Source organism: Globicephala melas, chromosome 14 (genome assembly GCF_963455315.2).
Source record: "Globicephala melas chromosome 14, mGloMel1.2, whole genome shotgun sequence".
Lineage (NCBI taxonomy): Eukaryota > Metazoa > Chordata > Mammalia > Artiodactyla > Delphinidae > Globicephala > Globicephala melas.
In genome coordinates, this window is record NC_083327.1 from 68647121 (window position 1) to 68667015 (window position 19895).

The 19895-nt window shown below is 37.0% G+C and overlaps 1 protein-coding gene across 4 annotated transcripts in view; it reads left to right on the forward strand.

Annotated features, from left to right (window-relative positions):
- Positions 1-19895, forward strand: part of UTRN (utrophin) — a 490808-nt gene that overhangs the window by 346194 nt on the left and 124719 nt on the right. For all 4 annotated transcript variants that reach the window (XM_060283969.2, XM_060283970.2, XM_060283971.2 and 1 more), the window contains one exon: positions 5406-5562. In XM_060283969.2, the coding sequence (XP_060139952.1) occupies positions 5406-5562 (157 nt within the window). The remainder of the gene's footprint in view (positions 1-5405; positions 5563-19895) is intronic.

The window sequence follows — 19895 nt, forward strand, 5'->3', positions numbered from 1 at the left end:
ATTTAGGATTATGTTAATTAAATATCTACTTATCAGCTTAATGTTGAATATGTTAATGTTTAATATGGATCCTTATTAACTTACGGTTTCAAAGGCCAGTGAAATTCTCAAATCTAATGAAAACAGGGTTCAAAGATAAAATTCTATCTTCCCTTTCTTTTATGAGCCTCTGAAAGATTCAGAGCACCTTTTTAGAGGCCCTTAGAGGAGATTAACCTTTAACATCATCGTTACATCTAACGTTATCACACTTTTACAATGTCATTGACACCACTTTTAACTTTAGGTAGTTGATTTTGCTAACCATATTGTAAAACTTCTAAAATTTTTTTTCTCAGATCTCATAGAGGAAAATTCTGCAGCTTTCCTTCTTGTTTTCCTCTGGCTCAGTGCTTTTCGGTAGAACTTTCTACAATGATGGAAATGTTCTGTATCTGCACTGTTCGGTACAGTAACCACTAGCCATATGTGGCATGTTGAGCAGTTGAAATGTGGCTAGTGCAACTGGTGAACTGAATTTCCTATTTTACTTATTTTAGTTAACTGAAGCTTTAAATTGAAATAGGCACATATTGCTGGTGGCTACAATATTGGAAGCACAGCTTTGGTGTTCTTTTCAGAACAGACTGAATTCTGAGGACTCTACTTTTTTCTCCTAGTCAGTCTTAATTCCTTTTCTGGGAGCAGAAATAATCCCCTTTTAATGTTACTGGTTATTCTTGCACTAATGGAGGTATTTTCTTTCACTATAACTCAATTTGTAACCTATGGGTATTACCATAAAATAAAAGTTTCTTTGTAGTAAGAATGCCAACGTGGGTATTTAATTCTGTGCATTTCTTCCTTGCACCATAGGGGATAGTATATCTTTACTCCTCTTAATTTGAGTCATCAAATTCTTTGGCAGGCCTACCACTTTTCAAATGTATCTTTACTTGTCTACAAATATACCTTGGCAGTTTCTATCTGCCCTCTTAAGTGCTGTCCATGATGAGAGCAACATAGTGGAAAGAGATTAGAATTTAGTGTGGATTCCAGATTCTCACCATGGCTTCCTGAGCAAGTTCTTCCTTCTCTGAGCTGTAGTTGCCTCAGAGAGTTGTTGGGAGGTTTCCTATCTCAGAGTATATTTGGTTTACTTGTCTTCCCCCTAACTTGACCCTAGAGCCTTCTATTTCTGAACCAGTGTAGTGCCTGACATCAGAGTGGGTGCTCCATCGATGTTTGACTTTATTGAAAAACTGAAAAACTGTATTTTATTTTAATAAGTGCTCCTCTTACTCATTCACACTGTTTGCTCTCTTTTTGGATCTGTACTTCGGGAGAAGGGATTAAAAACTTCTTTGAAGAAACATGAAAGGTAGAGGCTTTTGGTGATTTAAAATAGATATTAATATTAATACATAGTTTTCTCCATAGTTGCTTTTCTACAATATTTAAATGATGAGGTGCCATTTTTATGGATGTTTATGTTCAAAAAGTTTTCATATTATAGTTTTAAAAATAACTGGTCATTTAAAAATGTTTAGAGAGTTGTAAAATAGATGACTTAATCTAAAAAGAATTAACTTGGGTGAAGCATTTTCTGAAGTAGACATCACCCTGAGTTGCTAACACATGCAGTGAAAGTATCTATTGCTTTGCACATGTCAGGTACCCAAAGAATGAACTGAAGCAAATGAGAGGATAATAAAGTCTCTTATCCAAAATGTGAGTGCCCACAGATATGTGTTAGATAAAGAAACGTTTTAAGTGAAGATTCTGAAAGCATGATTGATGACTGCTTAACTGTAATCTTGGGGAAATATAAGCCTCAGAATGTTTCAAGTAAAACTGAAAAAGTACAACTATACCAAACACAAATGTAAGGTTTCTTTTTGCAAAGCATTCAACCCCGTGCCCAAGAAAAGGCTTTCATCTTGAAAGATGAAAGAATTAAATTGAAACTAGGACACTGAAGGCTACTACAGAAGCATGCTTTTATTTGGGCATATGGTAGTAATCCACCAAACACATATTTATAATCTATCAGAGAATAACCAGAACAGATTTTCCCGGCAGAGATTCTGTCACATCAGTTTGCTTTTTACTATGGAAAAAGAAAGATATAGAGAAGCACATAGACCAATGTTATCTTTTTTATTTCGAAGTCCCTTTAGTATCTCGCTGAAAAGAGTATTGCCTTCATCTTTATAAATAGCTCTTCAATGCTGAATGCCATAGATTTCAATGATCAATTTCATTATTTCTGTGCAGTCAAAAAGTAAACTGCATTGGAAAAGACATTATCATGTTCTTCAGTACAATGAGTGTGTAAATAGATGTCATAGGAATGTAATGTCTGGTTTGGTTATTGATTAAAGAGTTAAACTATAGACATTGAAGATGCAGGATCAAATAATCTGAAATAAGAGGTCAGGGTGTGTGCATAAGTGTTTTGCACACAAAGACACTCAAGCACTTCTTGATTGACTAAAGACTTCTGATTTCTAGCTGTTATTTATTTATCAATATTCATTATTTTTAAATATTTTATTTATTTATTTATTGGCTGCGTTGGGTCTTTGTTGCTGCGCGTGTACTTTTCTCTAGTTGCGGCGAGTGGGGTCTACTCTTCATTGCGGTGTGCAGGCTTTTCATTGTGGTGGCTTCTCTTGTTGCAGAGCACAGGCTCTAGGGGTGCAGGCTTCAGTAGTTGTGGCGCACGGGCTCAGTAGTTGTGCTCGCGGGCTCTAGACCGCAGGCTCAGTAGTTGTGGTGCACAGGCTTAGTTGCTGCACGGCATGTGGGATCTTCCCAGACCAGGGGTCGAACCCATGACCCCTGCATTGGCAGGTGGATTCTTAACCACTGCGCCACCTGGGAAGTCCAGTATTTATTTTTTGGATTTAAAAATACTGGAAAGAAATTGCACCAACTCATTCAAATATACTGAGGACAAAATGCTTTGTAACTGGAAGAGAGAATTTTCAGTTAATATACTTGAAATTATTTAGTTCTGTTCTTTGCCAAGTAAAAGTATTGTTTATCAGGGACATATTTGGCCTAAAATTAATCAGTATGAACACAGAAAAGCTGGCCCTCAAACAGAATCAGGATCTCATTAAAGCATTTGTAATGTGAGGTTAATCATAGCACCTGTAGAATGAACAGAAAAGACCGTAAGTACAAGAGAATAAAATAGAATTTCAAATTATAATTATGATACCTCAAACTTTTTTCTGTACTCCTTTTTTTTTTTTCTTTTCTTTTTTTGTGGTACGCGGGCCTCTCACTGTTGTGGCTTCTCCCGTTGCGGAGCACAGGCTCCGGACGCGCAGGCTCAGCGGCCAAGGCTCACGGGCCCAGCCGCTCCGCGGCACGTGGGATCTTTCCGGACCGGGGCACGGACCCGCGTTCCCTGCATCGGCAGGCAGACTCTCAACCACTGCGCCACCAGGAAAGCCCCTGTACTCCTAACTTTTTTTATTTGCGGTACGCGGGCCTCTCACTGTTGTGGCCTCTCCTGTTGCGGAGCACAGGCTCCGGACGCTCAGGCTCAGCGGCCATGGCTCACGGGCCTAGCCACTCCACAGCATGTGGGATCTTCCCGAACCAGGGCACGAACCCGTAACCCCTGCATCGGCAGGCAGACTCTCAACCACCGCGCCACCAGGAAGCCCACATGGTATTTTAGAGATATGCAGAACTCCCATTTTTTTCTTTTAGCCAGGAATATTGGCTGATAGACTATGGTCATTGTTTTAGGAATTAGAGATGAACTAAAGATCAGAGATACATAGTTGTTCTTCTGGGAAACATTATGAACTTTTAAACAAGACTTATGATATTGTTGAATATCCACTGCTGGGAATACCACCTAATGTGATCAGTGGGGAAATATTTGTTTGAATGAACTATAGCAGAGCTATTAGCTTTGAGACAAAGACTCAAGTAGGTCAGATGTCCAAAAAGGAAATTCCTGATAGGTCTGAGGGGCAGTAGTTGCTGTGCTTGGTTGATTTGTTTCATATCACTCAATAAAGGAGCAATTTTGTGGAAGTGGGGATCATAAGCCAATGTTAAGGTGAACGTTGTGGTATGAGAGGATGTGAAACATGGTCAACAGAGATTTCTTGTACCTGGGGTTGCCCCAAATGAGTCATCTTTTGCTATCATAAATCTTTAGTCTTTGGAAGCTGTTGTGTAACAAGGCTTATGTCTGTCTCCATCAGCCTTGCCCCTTTCATTCTGAAAGGTTATGGACAGTCAAGACAATTCCATTTCATGCAGTTTAGCATGTAAGTCCACATTTATGGTCTGTCCACTGGGGTGATGCAAGATTGAGGAAACACTGATTCCTTGAGTCTCTCGAGTTGTTTTTGACTTACTTATCTTTTTAAATCCAACTCATGTGGTGTGGGCTTGAGGCAGGGCTTTCTCCATGGCTTTGGGCTTTCTCCAAGGATCTAGCAGGAGCAACTAGCAAACTTGTTTCTTATTTACTTTTCTATTTTCAAAGGCTTTATTCTTATTGAAGGCTTCATCACATAAAAAATATTTTTCCTAAAGATAGTTCCCTAATTATGAAGTTCATAATTTAAAAACCTGAAGATACTTTTCTGTGCTAAAAACAGAAATTATTATTGAAACAAAGACCTCATCTTTGAATCCGAGTATAAAGTACTGCAGTGATTTCTGCTCAGTTGTTTTCTATTCATAACATTTGTCACTGGACATCAGTCAGCCATAAGCCAAATAGTGTTCTGTCCAAGTAATCCTTTATTGTTTTTCAACTTTTTGAGATAAATGTTGGTGATGTTCTGCTTTCAGTAATTTATTTGAATACAAGAGAAATCAAGACATTAGTAATTTTCCCCCCTCAAATTAGCTTTTTTGGAAGGAAAAATCATACGAGCCTGTTGCATATACTCAATTAGTACAAAAATATATAAAAATTAAGCGTTTATGGTGTTCTCAGTAGTAACTGCATCTGGTGTGTATCTTTCTAAAAATTTTATATGCGTATGATTTCTTCTCTATCCGTCTCTTTGTATATATAGATGAAATGAGAAAAAAGTTACATTTGAATGTGCATATATACTATACATAAACTACTGAAACTTGCTTAAATAATTTTGCATTATATCATGGACATTCTTCTTGAGAGCCTCATATTGATGCCTTTGTGGTGTGGAGGTGTATGTTTTAACTTTTGACAGATATTACCAACATATCCTTAATATTCTAGCTTATTCGAAATAACTGTTTCTTACAGGAAGTATATATTCTTTTTACAAAGTTTCAGCCTCCTTCTTAGACGTGAGCATTAGTTGGTTGTACATGATTATTAGGCTAAAGGAAGGTACATAGTTTTTTGGATCCGTTTCAAATGTCTAAATGTGGTCAGCATTATCTTTTCACAGGGCTCATTTGGAGGCCAGTGCTGAGAAGTGGAACAGGTTGCTAACGTCTTTAGAAGAACTGATCAAATGGCTGAATATGAAAGATGAAGAGCTTAGAAAACAAATGCCTATTGGAGGGGATGTCCCAGCCTTACAACTCCAGTATGATCATTGTAAAGTAAGTTGATCACATACGGTGGGTTCCTTTTTTTCATTCATTTTGATTTTGGTGAAGTAAGTACTCAAAATAAAATAAATATGTGAGTGGAACCAATTATGACAGGTTTTTTTCCTCCTCTGTTCCTAATTATCAGTATTTAGGCATTTTATTCAAATTGCATGCATCGCTCCCTTTTTATTCAAATTAAGTTTTCTCTTCATATTTAACTGAAGGTTTTTTCAAACGTTGCAGGTATCTAAAGCACTATATTGCTTTTAGCTGATCATGAAATTTATCTATTTCTAATAGATTTTAAAATAATATATTGGGGGAAATTTTACTGTAAGTTAATCTTAAATTCAGAAGTTATAGAGTCATAAAGAATTATATACTATCTTGTTTTATTAAATGAAAGTAGAAAAAATAAGGACTTGTAGTAGTAAGAAAATAGAATAGATATTAATCTGAAAGCAAATGAAGACCGTTGTATTTAAGATCATTCTATGGGTTTTGCGGGGTTTTTGTCTGAACTTAGACCCTTTTTGTCACATTTTTATTCTGCTCAAATATCTATCTCTATGCAAATTTGTACTTTTACTCTGAAAAGCAGATATACTGAAGTTATCAACTAACATGTTAATTCTTATAACCTTGTATTATTTAAATTCTTTGCCTCATTAACTTTGCATTCATTTATATAATATATCTTCATACCCATTTTCTCATATATCACCTTATTTTGTTATATTTTTTCCTCTTCACATGCAACGCAAGTTCTTATTCTAAATCTGTACATTTTAATGTGTTGTTAGAACTCTGTTCTCATTTAAAAAATGGCAAATGCTAACACATGCTTCTTCTAAAGGAAGACATCCTCTATATTATAAGTTCCTTCAATACAGAATGATAAGACCTTGAAATTTATCTTATTTTTAAGGCTTGTGACCAGGTTATTCAAGTTACCATTTGGGTAAATTTTCTCTTTGTACTTGAAAAGAGAATATGATAGAGAAATAGCTCTAAGATTAAAATAAAAAAGGAAGACACTATTGGTATGTAATATGCAAAAAATAATAATGATGATAGAAGATTTAAAATTACTGATTTAAGAAAGTCAATTTCTCCTTACTTTTTACAGTTTTCCCTTCTATTAATTATTATATACCCTTTTTGAGGATTCAGGTATTAGTGATGAAGTAGAATAATGCAAAGCTCTTCTAATAGAAGTGCTTTGTTAAGGAATAAAATGTGCTTGTGACCATATGCTACCATTTTGATTAAAACTGAAATCTTGAGGTAGGAAATGATCGTCCACTTCTAGCTTTAACAAGAGAAGTGCGCATTGACATTTGCTGGCCATGTTCTAACTCCTGCTCCCACCAAGGTTACCCTGTTTTAGATTGTGTTTTGTTCTGTCTTAGGGTGCAGTTGCTCTGCTTCAACCCTCTGGACCCAGGCAGTTAGATAATAAAGATAATATTGATAATGATGCTGATGATAATGTCAGTTCGTTCATTCAGCAAGTATCTGAGTGCCTAATATGCATCAGGCACTATTCTAGGCACTGGTGAATCAACAAATGAACATAAGTTCTTGCCTGGTTCTGAGCGATACAGACATCCAACCAATAAGCAATAAATATATAATATATCCCATGGTAGTAAGTGCCATGAAAAAAGTAAAGCAAGGTCAAGGAGAGAGAGCAGGAGGGGATAGTATAGGCAGCAGAAGTGTTACTTTATGTGGAGAAGCTTAGGAAAGTGCCGTGAGTGGGGTGATTTTCAAATAGAGACCTGAAGTTCAGGAGTTCAGGAATGTAGTTCAGTAATCCAAGTGGGGGATGGCAATGACTTGGACAAGGATATCCCAGTGGAGATAGTAAGAAGTAACTGGTTCCTGAATATATTTGGAAATAACAACAGGATTTGCTTATGGATTAGATGCATGGGCTGGGAGAAAAAGAGAAGAGATGTAGTGTCAGGAGTCAAAGATTTTTGGACAAAGCAAATGGAAGAATGGAAGTATCATTCAGAGAGATGTGGGAAACTGCTGGATGAGCAGTCTGGGGAGGAAGTTTAAGAGTTTGTTTTTTGACATTTTAAGCTTAAGATGCTTATTAGGCAGTTAGATATACAAGTCTGATATTGAGGGAAAGGTCAACAAATCAAAATTATCGGCATATATATTAGCCGTGGAAATGGATGAGATGATCCAGGGAGTCAAGAATTCCAAGACATGATCCCTGAGACACCCTGCCTTTAAAGGTTGGGAAGATGAGGAGACTGAGAAGGCAGAGCCAGAGGGTAGAAGAGTCAAGAGAGAACAGAGTCTAGGACATCAGAGGCAGAAAGTGTTTCATAAAGGAGGGTGTAATCACGGGGATCAAAGATTGCTGAGAGGCAGAATAAGATGAGAACAGAAAAGTGACCATCTGTAGACAGTCTTGTTGACCTTGACAAGAGTCATTTCAATGGTGTGGTGAAGTTGGAAACCTGATTGGTGTAGATTCAAGACAGAATATGAGCAGAAGGAGTATAGAGAGCCCTTTCAAGGATTTTTACAACAAAGGAAACAAAGAAATGAAAACAAAGAAATGAGGTCAAGTAATGGTTTTGTAAAGATGGAGAATAATTCAACATGTTTCTATGATGATGGGAATGATCCTGTAAAGCAGGAAAAATCAGTGACGCAGGAGGGAGGGTACCACATAGGAGCAGTAATAGGGTGGGATCTAGTGCACAAGTGGAACCATTTGTATTAGGTAGAAGAGCTCATCCAGTCTAACAGGAAGAAATGTGGAATATATGGGTACAGATGAAGGTAGATTGGTACATGTGGGTGTGGGAACATATAGATGTTCTCTTTCTATTGTCTCTGTTTTCTCAGTGAAATAAGATGAAAGGTCAACAACTGAATATAATAAGAAGAGGGAAGAAGATGTGGACATCTGAGGAGAGGGGAGGTAGAAAATGTAGTGTAAAAGTGGGTGCATCAATAAACTAGGAAATATACCAAGACCGCAGGGCAGCGTAACAGGCCGACCTGGAGTCAGTGCTCATGAACTTAAGGTGAGAACAGCCAGTGTGAATGTTTTTCTTCATCCATGTTTAGTTGCTCCAGTGAAGGTGAGGAATTAATTGGAGAGCTGAACTGGAACAAGCAACTGTGATGGAGTAAGAGAGGGGCCAGGGAGTTACAGAAATACAAGGGAGTTGTATAATGGGTGCTCGTGGGATTGAGGCTGGCTAAGGGGAGATGTGAGGATATGGGAGATGTGAGGGGCAGTAAAGCAGTGTTCAAAGTCAGCGCTTCGGGGGGCTGAAGAATTGTTCAAATTGGGAAACTGGGAGCACGTTCTATAAAGAAAACAGGTAGTGGTCAGAGAAGGGACGCTAAAGTCGAATTTATGGAGGGGTGCATTTATGGTTTATGACAACATCCAGTGTCTTTTTGCTAAAATGAGCTGTGCGAGTTGGGTGGAGAATAAGGTCTTAGAGGAGAGCAGGTTGAGGAGCTGAGAGGCTGGGTAGTGGAAGGATTGTCTGTGTGGATAATAAAATCACCAGGACCATGAGAGAGAGCCAGATGTCAAAATGATGATGAAAGAAGGAAGGGTAATGGTGATATAGTTTAGAATTCTAATATAAAGATGATGTTTTCATATTCCATTAATCCTTTGAGTCTTAAAACTACTCAAAATCCCCTTGGTTGGGGATGGAGGAGGGGAGTAGTGTAAGTTGGATATAGATTGTCCCTGCTTTCTAGATTTCTTGGCGCCTCGTTCTAGACTTTCTCAGGTTACTTCTTTATCACAATAGCTATCATTTAGCACATTGTGCATGATCCAGACTACCGTTGAGGGATTTTTCTTATCAGTAAGTCAAGAGTTTCCATTTAACAGTCTGTACTTCTTTAACTTTCTGAGTTATGTATTAGATGATTTATAGGAATAGCCCAGATTTTCTGAGTATGTGTTCTCACTCACTGTTATATCCTCACTGGAAATAGTCCTTTGTAGAGGTTTGTGTTGATTCTAGATTCTAGAAAATATTTTATCATAGTCTGCCTTCCAATTTATCAATGATCCAAAACTATAAGTGTTCTTAATATTATATATTATTAACGTTTGTCAAAAGCTTCATATTTAACTCTGAGAACTAAGCAGGCTAAGATGCTAGGAGATATAAATTATGGAATAGTGTTCAGAGTAAGTTTGTGGAGACGTGTGTTAGTTTCCTAAGGCCACCATAATAAAGCTCATAAACAGGTGGTTCAAACAACAGAAATTTATTTTCTCATAATTCTGGAGGCTAGAAGTTTGAAATCAAGATGTAAGCAGAGCTGGTTTCCTATAAGGGCCCTCTCCTTGGCTTGTAGATGGCCGTCTTCTCCCTGAGTCTTCACATGGTGAAGTCTTAAAACTGCTCAAAATACCCTCTTTTTATTAGGACCCCAGTCATATCGGATTAGGGCCCACCCTAATGAATGTCCTCCTTTTAACTTGATTACCTCTTGAAAAACCCTATCTCCAAATACAGTCACATTCTGTCATAAGTAACCTTCTTTCCCAACTGCCAAGAGTAATGTTTCTAATTGCTATAAATTATTACAAGGAGGGCAAATCACTATAGTTAGTACAATCAATCAGGGTAATATTTAAAGATGTGACACCTACCTGTAGTAGTTTACCTTTCTTACTGAACTTTGCCAGCTATAGGCATTGTATAGTCTAACTGTAGTGGAACCTCAGCCTTGCTCATGTTCTAACCTAATTCTCTAATTTATCCTCAATCTTTTCTTAAAATCAAAATCCATTTGGGTGTACATGTGGTAGCTCTATGTTTCAGGCAAGATTTTTCTTTCCCATGTCCTTAGAGATATCTTTTCCCCTGGTCTTCTGATTTTTTTTATCAGGGAAAATCTTATGTGTGTCTGTGTGTGTGCAAATGAGTGTGTACAACTTAGAATTGTCAATTATTAGGATTGAAAGGAACCCAAGAAATAATTCAGTCCAATCCCCTTATTTATAGTGGAAGCAAATGAGAGGCATATGATTTAATGATATCTGAGTTTTCCTTCCTCCTTCCTTCACTTCCAGCAAATACTTATCATTTACTTAGTGTCTGGCAGTTTCTAAGACACCAGAAGGACACAGGTACAGAAAACAGACACAGTCCCTGTCCGCATGGAGCTTCCAGTCAGGGAGAGCCTATGTTTGTAGCTCTCAAACTTACAGTTCCTGTGTCTTCTCTGTGCTATGAGGAATCATTGCCAGCAAGGTTTGTGGCTGAGCTGTGAACTGCACATTGCTGTCCCAAATCTCTGGTTGTCTGCCTAACCACCCATTTCTCTAATCCCCTACTTTGGTCCCTTGGTTATAATTCAGGCATGTTTTCAGTTCGTGTGCACATTTATTACCAATCTTTTTTCCTTAAGGGATTGTAGAATTCTCTTCAGTTATAACATTATGTTGTAGCTTTAAACAGAACATAAAATAATTTTAAACTAATTTTTTCACAGATATGTTTAGCATTAAATGTAGCATTTAGTCTTTTTCTTTTCATTTTTTCTTTTATTACAAACTTTGTAATTTTTTTCTGACTTCTTGGTATTTAAGTCTCTGTCACAATAAATTTTAAAAAATCTTTTTAACTTCAAAGAACGCTTGCCTTATGACTTCAAAGTATATACGTAGTTAGAACAATCAAAATCAACCCTTAGGTGGTTTGATACTGATATTAGGCAAGATATTTTGTTCTCTAAAATTTTCCCATAGAAAGAGGGGACCTTGTATTTGATTTCAAACTCATTCTCTCATTTTACAGGTGGCTATCTGACTTACTTTATTTTGAACCACACACTACTGTTTAAGGAAGTTGAATTAATTTGACATAATCTCTCCAAGCTCAATTAGAATATCTTGAGATTACTAGATGGATTTCTTTTTAAATACGAGGCAAAGAAGTTTAACTCTGATTTGTTAATTATTCCAGGAGATATGATCACATAAATGCAAGTCTTGAATATCGTTGTACACAAGTCTTGTAAAGATCAATTTAGAAAGAGATACCATATGTTCTTCTGCTATGGACAAGACAAATACACATCTGCCAGATACATCTGAAAACCACCTGTGCTGATGTTACGCTTAATTAACACTTAAGTTTTACATTAAAATTTTCAGTGATGTTGTTATATACAAACTAAAAAACAAGTCTATGTCTCAGAAGCTTAGGTGGATGTGGGGTTACTACATGCTGGAAAACTGTTAGGCGACTCAAAAGTCGCTTCCAGTGATATCAAAGTCTGTTGTCAAGGAGTCATATGAAGAAAATAATTATAAGTAGATATCTGACTACTTAACGCATATCCTCAGCAGTGTTTGTTTTCAAGTTCACTGAAAACTTTTCTTTGGCTCTTCTCACTTGGATAGTGGTGTATTATTCTCTATTCTAGGCACCTTATGTTGGCCTTGTCTGTACAGAGTGATTGAACCTAGCACATGGGCTTAGGTAGATCTGATTTCAATTCCCACCCCGCCTCCACACACTAGCCCTATAAACTAGGTGTTGGGGCATATTCTCCAATCTCTGCTATCCTGTTTCTGACCATCACTATGTATAAACCACTTAGCAGAGTACAAATAGTAAGTGTTCAATAAGCAATAGCTATTTGGGGTTATTCTTTAAACTAGGACTTATTTTATAGTATATTTTAAATTTTAGTTGCTCTGTGTCTGCATTTTGTATTTTTCCTTAGATTCACTATGTTTGGGCACTATAAGTTTTGACATCATAACATACACTTATTGTGTTAGCCTATTGGTGCCTTAAAAAAACTTAAGACTCCTCAAATAATTGGATGAAGCCATTGAAGCAACAATATTTTTGAGAATTTATATGGGATAAGATATGAGCCTAGAGACTGGAAGGTGATTTATTTCTTGTTCTTAATAAAAGAAAACAGCTTATCATGGAAAGGCCAAACCCATGAGACACTTCTGCATGCACTGCCTTTAGTTAACTTATTAATGGCTAATAGGCAAATTATATATGTTTAACCATGAATCTAATTACCTTGAAAGGCAATATTTGAGTGTTTATAAGTAAAAGAACACAAATAGTATATATTATCTTACATTTGCATCTCTTTACCCTGGATCCAGTCTGCTTGCACCATCTGCAGATGGTTAAGAGACTCTGGTATCTCAGATATCGGTGTTCAGTCACCTCAGATACAAAGGGGTTGGTTTATGGGAATTCATATATTCTCAAAGTTTTCTGAGTCCCACATATATTTCTATACTCTAGTCCTTTATATGTACATCAGTGATTTAATGACACTTTTCACAACCTTTCTTTGATAATGGCAGTACAAGTCACTTCATCATCCATCCATCCGTCCACCCCCACTATTCATGGAATGACGTATATGTTGCATTGATGCTGAATATACAGAGGGCAATAAGGCACAGCCTCCACTCCAGTGACGTATTTTAGTCATTCCTATACCTAAACGCTCTATGCTTGTGACTCTATCTAGAAGGAATATTATATATTTAAATGTTTAGGTGATGGCTCTGAGACTTCAAGGTCAGAGGTACTGTAAGGTCATACTTCAAAGCACCTCATCTGCTCAAACACCTAAGAATTATAGATAAAATGTAAAAAACAGAAAATCAAGCATGGCAAAATTGGGCTCCAAAATACAACAAACATTCCATAGACCAGAAACAAATCAGAAAAGCTAAGTAGTTAGTAGGGTTGATGCTTCTTGAAAAATGTAGCAGTCCTAGGCAATGAGCATGCAGAAAGCCCCACAGCAAAGGCTCAGCTCAAAAATCCACCTCATACAGTGAAGTGGGTGACTCACGGATTGGCATCTTTCCCTTCTGTTATGTAAATGTTCCAGGAACTGATATTATGAAACATCAATATGTTTTGGACCCTTAATTAAATACCTCTACTTTCTTGGATGTTTAAACCAGTGACTCAGAACATTAATAGATTTTCAGCAACAACCATAATGAATACTTTGTTCAATGTTTTAACAACCCATCACATAGGCAGACTTGTTAAAACATAATCATAATCATAAGTCAAAGTGCCTTGAGGGTTGTTTGGCGTGAGACCTGGTCCACAAATACTCAGTAAATGGTGGCTAATCTCATCTCACATAATTGCTGAGAATTTGTCTTGAAGTTTTGATCATTTTTGTTTTGTTTAAAACTGTCTAGGCTATATGGGTTGTTTTAATTAAACAAAACCATATTAATGTGTGCTATTTACTGTCCAGCAAAACTAGCCCCCCCATTACAATCTAGGGTCAACCTGTTAAATTAAACAGGAATCACATTCCAAACTTTTTAGGTATCTGGTAAACAACACAATCATATTTTTTTTTCTCACGTAGGTACAAATTTCATCCCGTCAAATGTCAAAATAAATTACTACTTTAAAATATATAATATTTCTAATGACTTCTAGAATAAATTGATAGTTGAATTTTCCCACTTAATGACTTAAATTTGTAGTATCATTTAAAAAGTGTTTTGGAAAGTGAGGTCACTTATATGTAGCTTCACTTTCAAAAGTGTGAGATTATCATTCAATCAACGATTACTTAGAAAGCACCTATAATGCATGTAGCGTTCATTTGTAATGTTATGAATTTACTTGTCAGATACTTGTACATTGGATAAAATTGCAGATTCAGTTTTTGCTATTCAATTTGCACTTCATTTTCATAACAATGTACCTATTAACTTAGGTAGGAGCAGTTATCAGAGCTCTTAACACCCTTTCTGCTGTATAATACATGTTTGACTTTAGAAAAGGAAATCACCAAGAATAATTGAAAGTGTATGATTCAGGTACAATATCTTAGGGGCTTTTCCATTCCTTCAGGGCTATTCTGTCCTTTGCTTTAAATTAAACCCAATTTAATTCCTATATTCAAACCTCATTATATAAGAATCAGGACATTTGGGCCTTAAACTGAATTGCCAAGATACATTTGCAAGCTTACTCATTAGAATAACATTGTCTTTAAAACAGCAACACTCCACCATTAAATTTAGTTTCTGTGTGTGTGTGTGTATGTGTGTGTGTGTGTGTGTGTGTTTTCTCCCTACTAAAGTAATCTGACACTCTGTCTGCAAACCTGAAATTTCAGTGTCTTGCTGTGTTATGAAATTACCTAATGAAAAATTGGCCTTCTTCTAAAATTGATTAAATTATTTCCCAAGTTCCCCTTCAGCCTCTGCCACCTATGTTGACTGCCTTCTTACTAAAAAGCAGAGCCCCCTAAGGTCTGTTAGCAAAGTCTGTGTGAAGACCTGAAACAGCAGTTCTCTATGTGAGCCTGCACCTACCTGCCACACCTCATTCAGTTAACTGCATTTGTCTCCCAAGCCTGATGTGGGTAACTGGAACCTCACCCCAAAGGGTCATAGAATATCCGAGTTTAGAGGGAGAGGCAAGGCATTCTAATAATTGTTGGTCCCTAGTGGTGAAATTAAAGAGTAGACAACAGATATAGGCAAGTAGAGGTCTGTAAAACCAAGCAATACAGCCCCTTGCTAATGAACTGCCTCTGGACATATTTAGCCCAGAGACAGTTTCATTTATCTAATAGTTCATTTATTCATTCAGGAAACTTTTGAGTTGCACCTGATGTTTGCTACATACTTTCCTAGGGGCTGAGCATACATCAGTTCCTAAGATTGTTTTTGTTGTCACAGATTTCACCATCTAATGGCAGAGACAGGCTCGAAAACAAGTGACTAAAGTAGATATCAAAAGCACTGTAATGTGAGTATGAACACACAGCCAGGGAGACACAGATAAATCATGATTGTTTGTACTTGGGAAGGTTAGAAAAGCTCCATAAGTGCAAGTATGTAGCCTTCTAGCTGGGAAGAGACCTTGGGATAAGAATTGACTAAAGAGTGTTATCAAAACTCCTGGAGGGGGCTTCCCTGGTGGCGCAGTGGTTGAGAGCCCGCCTGCCGATGCAGGGAACACGGGTTCGTGCCCCGGTCCGGGAGGATCCCACATGCTGCGGAGCGGCTGGGCCCGTGAGCCATGGCCGCTGAGCCTTCGCCTCCGGAGCCTGTGCTCCGCAATGGGAGAGGCCACAACAGTGAGAGGCCCGCGTACCGCAAAAACTCCTGGAGGGAAAATACTCCAAATTAGCCATGGCGTGACTTGGAGTATGCAGTAGAGCAAGAGATGTTTCTTCCCTCCCTCTTTGTTTATATGTAGAACAAGGCTGAAAGAGAAAGAAAATACAAGTTCAGGAGCTAATACAGTGCCTGATGATAGTAAACACTGAATATATTTGCTAGATGCAGGAATACATTTGTGTGTGCACATATTTTTTAAAGTGTAGGGAAGAATACCATTTTATTACTGTGAGAAGCTAGAGGATTCCTATCTTAGTTTTAGCATTCATACTTAGTATTCTGATTCAGGCATCATTTTTTATGTCAATGGGGTGGAACCAAAATGAATTTATATATTAAATGTTCATTCAGGGGCATTAACCAAAACTTTTAAAACACTATGGAGATTTAAAAAATTTTGTCTGCATACCAATGAAAAGTAAGCCTGTTTTCTTTCCCTTTTTACATGTAGCTTTATTAGTGCTATCAAATTTAACGACTCTGCTGCCCTTTTTTGCTGTCATACTGTAATGACTTCAGATCTGTATATGCTGATTTAGCCTTACAGGCAAGTTGGGGAAAAAAGTAAATTACATTCTGACATATTCCCCTTATGTTTGTATCATTCTTTTTTCTGCTTGCATTCTCCAATAATCAGATAAGTGCCTTTTTGAAACCAGAAGCTAAGAAATTCTGCCGTACCAGCAATACCTATTTGTCACAGTTCAGATCCTTGCATAATGGGTGTGCGTCCCATGCAGTCACGATCACACAAGGTTCTGTTCTTTGAAGGGCCCTGCACTTGATTTAATGCTCTACTGCCGCCATCTTGAAATTCTTAGTAATATTTGGACAAGGGGCCCTGCAATTTCACTTTGCACAGCGTTCTGCAAATTATATAGCCAGAGCTGCTTGCATCAAAAAGAAAAACATTAGTATATGTTTTGACATACATAAAGCAACACTTTTACAATAGCAAAAGCCTCTTAAAACTTACTGCAAGCATCTCTTTTCTCCTCAAGTAAGTAAGCTGTCCTGAGTCCCCACTCTGAGTTATATGTCCCTCATTGTAACTTGTCATGTCTCTGTTTGTTGATGTTGGCTGAGTTGTGACCATTATTTGTCCTCCCTTTCCTGTTGACTCACTAAGTGTACTTCTGCTCTGTCTTTTTACCTGACTTCTGGGATACTGCTCCATCCCAATTTTCTTCTCACCTCACTGGTAGCTCCTTCTCGGTTTCCTTTGTTAGTTCCTCCTTCTGTCCTCAGCCTCCTGAAATTGGGATGCCTCAGGGGTCAGGCCATGCCAAATTCTCTATATTGTACTTATTCCTTCCTGAACTCATCTGACCTCCTGATGAGTTTTACATGTCATCTAAATGTCAATCACTCCCAAATTTATATGTTTACATACCATCTCCACCTGGGAATCTCCAGCTTAGTATACGTCTGAACTAAATTCCTGAACCTGCCCCTCAAAACTTGTTCTCCCCAGTCTCTCTCATTTCAACTGATAGAATCCTATTCTGATTGCTGGGTAAAAGATAATCACCTTCACTCTTGTCTTTCTCGCGTATTCAGTCTCTTAGGAAATCTTGTTGGTTCTACATTCAGAACATAGAATTTGAATCTGTCTACCTCTTACCAGATGTTCAGAGCTACAATTACATCTCTGTTATTCTCGGCACAACAGCCAGAGTGTTCCTATTCAGATAAATCAGAAGCCTGTACTGACTTCCTGTGTAATTCAGAATAGAGGTTACAGTTCTCACAAGGGTCTGCAAAACCTACATCATGTGACCTACCTCCCACTGACACCTTGCTCATCTTATTCTTACTATTTTCTCTCTTATATGCTGGTTTCAGCCACACTGTGCCTTCAGTCACAGTACCATGCTGTCTTCTATGCCTGGAATGCTCTTTCCCTGGTATCCACATGGATGACTATCCATTGCTTTCAAATGTTTGCTCTGTGATACCTTCCTAGTGAAGCCTACCTAGACTTCTCTACTTGAATTGTAATTCCCATCCCAGTACTCCTAAGCTCTCTTATTTTCTTCTGCTGTTCTCTTTCTTCCATAGCATTTATCATCATCTAAGATAATTATTTTCTATCGTATCTTTGTCTACTTCTGGCATTCTAGATGCTCAGTTAATATTTGTTGAACATTGAGTGAATGAAATATACCCAGAAATAACAGGTCCTTTCGTATGAATGTTCCTTTTTCCTCTTTGTCTCTCTATAATCCTTTTTTATTTGTACGAAAACATATTACATTTTGAAAATATTTCTACTTTTAAATAGCTGAATCTTTAATAAAGATAATAGCTGGCAGAAATGTAAGCAACAATCTTTCCCCAAGAGCTAGAAATAACGTACTTGAAGTTGTAAGAAAATTTATCAACACCATTATACTTTATGCCTTAATATTGTAGTCAGGTAAGAGGTTACCCAAGAGGTTACCTTTTTCCTGTCTTAATACTGCCTAAATTATTCAAAACTAGAGTTGGAAGGATTTTTTTATGGGGGAAAAGAATTGGCATATTTTTTATTGTTGAGGTAGGTTTTAAAATATAGCTTATTATTTTACCCTCTTGTGCTGAGTATCACCAGATTCTCCCAGTGTTTGAGATTCCCTCTTGTGTCTAAATTTGACACCTTAAAAGCTAGATGAGTTAAGATCCCTAACAAACCTAGGGAGTGACTTAAACATATGGAGTCTCTCATTTAGTAACTACGTTGTCATGTATTACATTTATAAATAAATCTAACTTCAGAGAGGTCATTGAAGTAAAACATAATGCAAGAGTTTTATGATTGTTATAAAAAGCATGCTTCTAAAACACATTTGTAATTCTTAATAATGCTGTTCTTTAAAAGTAGTAACTTGTTCAATTATAAATGAACTTGATTCCATTTGGCATTCTTTTCTTAAAAGCATAATTTTTAATTGTGAACATAATTTATTACAGATTTTATAAAATAAAGAGCAAAATATTAGCCATAATTTTACCACTCTAAAACATCCATTTTCATTTTGGGTTATTTTCTTTTTGCATATTCACCTTTCACACAGTTTTAATAGGGTACATAGTTTTTTTCCTGTCTTTTCCACTTAGATACATGTCATATCTATTTCTTCATGTTGCTATGCAGTCATTTTCACAATAATTTTTCAAGGTTATTTAATGATCCCTAGTGTAACTATATTGTAGTGAACCTAAATATTTTCCAGGTGTTAGATGTTTAAGTTGCTTTCATTTTTTTTAATCATAAGTAATGTTATAATGAAAACTTTTGTGTTTGTAGCTCTTTTTGGATCACTTTCTTAGGACATAATCCCAAAGGCGAAATTCTTGTTTCACACAATATGAACATAGTAATGATTCTTGGTATATTGCCAATTTACTTTCCCAAATGATTGAACCAGTTTTCTGCTTCCACCAACGCATGAAAGTAAAGTTTCACTGCAACCTTGCTTACGATTTCTCATTTTTGTCCCTTTTTCCTGTGGACCTTGTATTGTTAGCATTAAAATGCCAGTATTCCATGTCAGCATGGGAGTTTAGAAAACAGTTTTAGGATGCCCAGTTTAAGTTCTCTCCCAAAAAGAAGAAAGAGGGAAAACGGGTGGCTGTGTTTGATTTAGTTGTGCCTAGAAGGATTGGAAAAAAGTCCACTGTTTGTTGGACTGATCAGTTGAAGAAATTTGATATTTATACCAAATTACTGTGAGTGATGTAATCTGGCTAACCATTTTTGCCACCACAGAGGTTTACATTGACGTTTTATTCTGGAACAAAGTGGTTCACGAAAAGACACTACATTTATTTGTTTGCCTTCTAAGAATCTGAAGTGACTTAATAGTCTTACAACACAGTTTTATGCTTACCAAACATTTTGACTTAATCTTGGAGGACCGCATAATTCTGCTTTGCTCATAATTAAATAATTTACCCCTTAGAAAAGTTAAATTCAATTGTTCCTGCTAATGGAGGTTTGGGTACTGGTTTTGTTCATCCAAAGCTGTAGATAAAACAGCTAGAACTTTCCCCCACAAATAACAGTGAATAAAGTCCGAGGAAAGAAACTCGGTCTCGGAGAAGAGCTGAGACTGATGGTAAGACTTTTGATTAGCATCATTTTTGTAGTAACTAGTTATTCTACAGCACTGAATAGTTTCAA